This window comes from Pterocles gutturalis, unplaced genomic scaffold (assembly GCF_000699245.1).
Source record: "Pterocles gutturalis isolate BGI_N339 unplaced genomic scaffold, ASM69924v1 Scaffold49420, whole genome shotgun sequence".
Classification (NCBI taxonomy): domain Eukaryota; kingdom Metazoa; phylum Chordata; class Aves; order Pterocliformes; family Pteroclidae; genus Pterocles; species Pterocles gutturalis.
The window spans coordinates 1-3382 of record NW_010140046.1 but is presented as its reverse complement, the minus strand read 5'-3'; the positions used below and the strand labels follow the sequence as shown (position 1 = coordinate 3382).

Below are 3382 nucleotides of genomic sequence, written 5' to 3'. Positions count from 1 at the left end.
ATCGAGGACTTAATTCAGGGTGTGTAAGTTAACACAGCCAAATGTTCAAAGACAGGGCCAGGCTGTGAACTACATGGCATCATTGAGAATGAAAGCTATTGTTATTCCATAATATTGCCTTGGAAACTCTGTCAAAGTGCCGTTCTGACAGCGCTGGCCTGATGGCTAACTGCAGAAACACTCTGCTGCCATGCAGGAAGATCAGATTTAGGTTTGTTAGCCGCACAGCTAGATGAAGTCAGTCTTTTTCATGCTCTTTGGATGCAAGATTTTGGGGACCTGGTTGCACTGGAAAGCAGTAGTTTGCTTCTGTGGTGCAGGAATGTTCCAGGAACTTCTGGCAAAGTGGAGAACAGCACTTAAAAGCTCAAAGGTTGCCCTATCTGTTCCTGTTTGGCAATGGGGAGGGTGACAAAAGGGGTGCGTGCAAAAAATAAAACCACAAAAATAACAAGAAGAAATAGCGAGGAGGAAAGTGAGATAGTCTTAGATCCGTCAGAACTGATGAATTGCTTTGTTAGACCTTGCTTCTCCCTCTGTGCGTTGTGCAGGAAAAGGAGAGTTCGCTGAATTCAGGTGACGAAATGCCAGTGACAAATTCCAGTTGCTGAAGGATGTTGAGGCTGAAATGTATAAAGCAGAAGTTAAGATTTTAAAGTCACTTGAAGTTGTGTTTTTGCTTTTGAAAGTCACGTGACATTAAAACGAATTTAGTATCTAATTAAGGCAAACTTAATGGACTATAACAAGAATAATATGTTGGGGTTCAATAACACAGTCTGTTCAAAACAGAAAAAGTTTTTGAAGTAGAGCTTGCTTACTTGAGATAGGAACATGACCACAGCCAAATCCTGCTGGCGCTCTCTCTGAAATCCCCCTGACTTGAAAACCTTTTGCTATGACATCCATCATTATTGTGTGATGACAGGTCTCACATTTCCTGCAACGCATTCCACTGACGGCGGTTTCCCGACGACAGCAAATGTAGATAAGGCAGCGGGTGGTGCAGTCCGGATGTCAATATTGACGGCCTCTTTTGTGTATTGACTTGATTTAAGTTAACTGTATTTAGGGAGGTTGTTTTCAGGTCTCCCTGTCTGGTGCCGACAGAAGGGCACTGCCATCTCAAAGGAGGTGGTCAGCCTCTTCCAAATCAGTTGTCAATTAAAAATAGCTAAACTGTGTATGTCATTGAGTAGGGGAAATCTCATTTGTTTTTGTTCTGCTCTGTTCACGTGTTTTCTGCAATCCAAGGCTCGTGGCGCATTCCTTTTGGTTAGGTAGGCACTGGATGAAATGGTGGAGTAATAGGAATGTGTTACATGTTTCTGTCCTTTTCCAGTTGTATGGGAGGAGAGCACCTTGGGAGGATCCTGCCAAATGGGTAATGGACACCTACCCCTGGGCGGCCACCCCCCAGCACCACGAGTGGCCTCCTCTGCTCCAGCTGCGGCCCGAGGACGTGGGCTTCGACGGGTACTCCATGTCACGGGAAGGCTCCACCAGCAAACAGGTTCCGGTGAGCGATGCTGAAGGAGATCCTTTGGTAAGCTGTCATTTTTGAAATGGCAGAACTGCTTCATTTCCCTTTTTCTAGGCATTAGAAACAGGAATAACAAGGTAAAGGGCAGCTGGGGAGTGATGAAAAGTTTCAGAATGAGAAGGCAATGTTTCTGGGGAAGCCATCAGGTCAGCGCAGGGAATGCATTCACATGGAAGCCCACGCAGTTTGGCAAGAAACAGTGGCAGAAACTTTGCAGATTCATTCATTGAGGATGTTTTGAGGATTCATTTTTTTGATGAGTGACTGGGGATGTGTGTGATAAACTTAATATCTACCCTGTGAGATTAAATACGTGATCATGTTACACGTACTTGAATAACACAATGGAACTATTTCATTTAGCCTGTTCTGCCACCATCAAAAAATAGGCTTGTTGCTTTACTTCACCTGGTTTTTAGAGCTGTATTCTTGACACCAAATGAAAATTGAGGTTTTTGAAGAATATATGAACTAATAGTCTCCATGAGTGGTGCCTGGTTTATAAATGAGAAATGACATGCAAGCAGATAGGGAACTATTAACCTGTGTTTCTATAGAATGTATAAAATGAACTCGAAGGTAACACTAAACACACATTTTCTTCCAATGGGAAAGTTACTGAAACTGCTGCGCAAACGATGAATGCCCTGAAGCTGTTCTCTTGAGGTGTACATTTTTCTGGACAGTTGGGCGTATAGAACATGTGTTACACTTTTCACTAGCTCGTATATATATGCAAATATCAAGGTAGATACTAGGACATTTGGGTTTCCCTCTTTTGACTGATGTGTCGGTATTTCCAAGGGTCAGAGGAGGAGAGGGGTAGGATGCTTGCAGAATTTTGTCAAGTATAGCTGTGGAGTAATCCCTTCAATCTTCTCATTTTCACCTTTACTGGAGAAGCATACTTTTCATGATTAACTTGCATGTTGCTATAACATGTTCTACAGTTAATATCCCTTTTCAGACACTCAGTATTAATTACCCTGGCTGTTTCTTCCTTTCTCTTGTTACCCATTGGGAAAGCTACTGCCACTGTAGCTTTCATATGGAGTTGATATACTTTCTGCCTCAGAATACAAATAACCGTGAGCTCCTGTGCCTTTGCAGATGAACATGCTCATGAGACTGCAAGAAGCAGCCAACTACTCAAGTCCCCAGAGTTACGACAGTGACTCGAACAGCAACAGCCATCATGATGACATCCTCGATTCGTCTCTGGAGTCGACGTTGTGATCTTCCTCAGACAGAAATAGGTTGTTTCCATTATTGCTCTCCCACTTGGCAAGAGCCCTGATCACAGACTCACGAAAAGAACACGGTCCTGGGCTGGGCTGGGATCTCAGTATTAGAGCTGCAAGAACAATAAGACACTTGGAGTCAGTCTTGAACCTGGGTGCAGGCAACCCAAGCAACCTTTGTATTCTTTTTCTTTTGACGATGATGAGAACTGCACTGTTCCTTTGTTTTCTTCTGTTTAGTTGCTGTAAGCTCTCATGCCTAAGATACTGAAGATGTTAAAAATAATCATCATTACTAAAAGTGAAAGGGAGGGGGGGGAACTTCACAGCAATGAAGCAAACAGCTTTGTGCCATGTACTGTCCGGAAGGAGAGGGGAGAGGAAATTTTTGCCTATGCTGCTTCTGACCAAACAAATATAGGTGAGGGCTGGACTTTTACCAATCAGCTTTGTGGATTAAACTCAGCTTCATATAGTTCTGGTGCTATAACAATGTCGCTTGCCTTGGTAATAATACTCAATAAAGGCAAAGCTGCAAAACAGGGAAGTTTGAATAAATATTAAAAAAGAGAAAAGGGGAAAAAAAAAAAAAAAGAAA

General features: G+C 42.8%; 1 protein-coding gene across 1 annotated transcript; it reads left to right on the top strand.

The window, feature by feature from the left end:
* Positions 1–1385: 1385 nt before the first annotated feature.
* Positions 1386–3382, top strand: LOC104469132 (neuron navigator 2-like). The gene is made up of 2 exons (XM_010083514.1): positions 1386–1546; positions 2654–3382. The coding sequence occupies exons 1-2, from the start codon at positions 1388–1390 to the stop codon at positions 2777–2779; spliced, it is 285 nt and encodes a 94-aa protein (XP_010081816.1). The 5' UTR covers positions 1386–1387; the 3' UTR covers positions 2780–3382.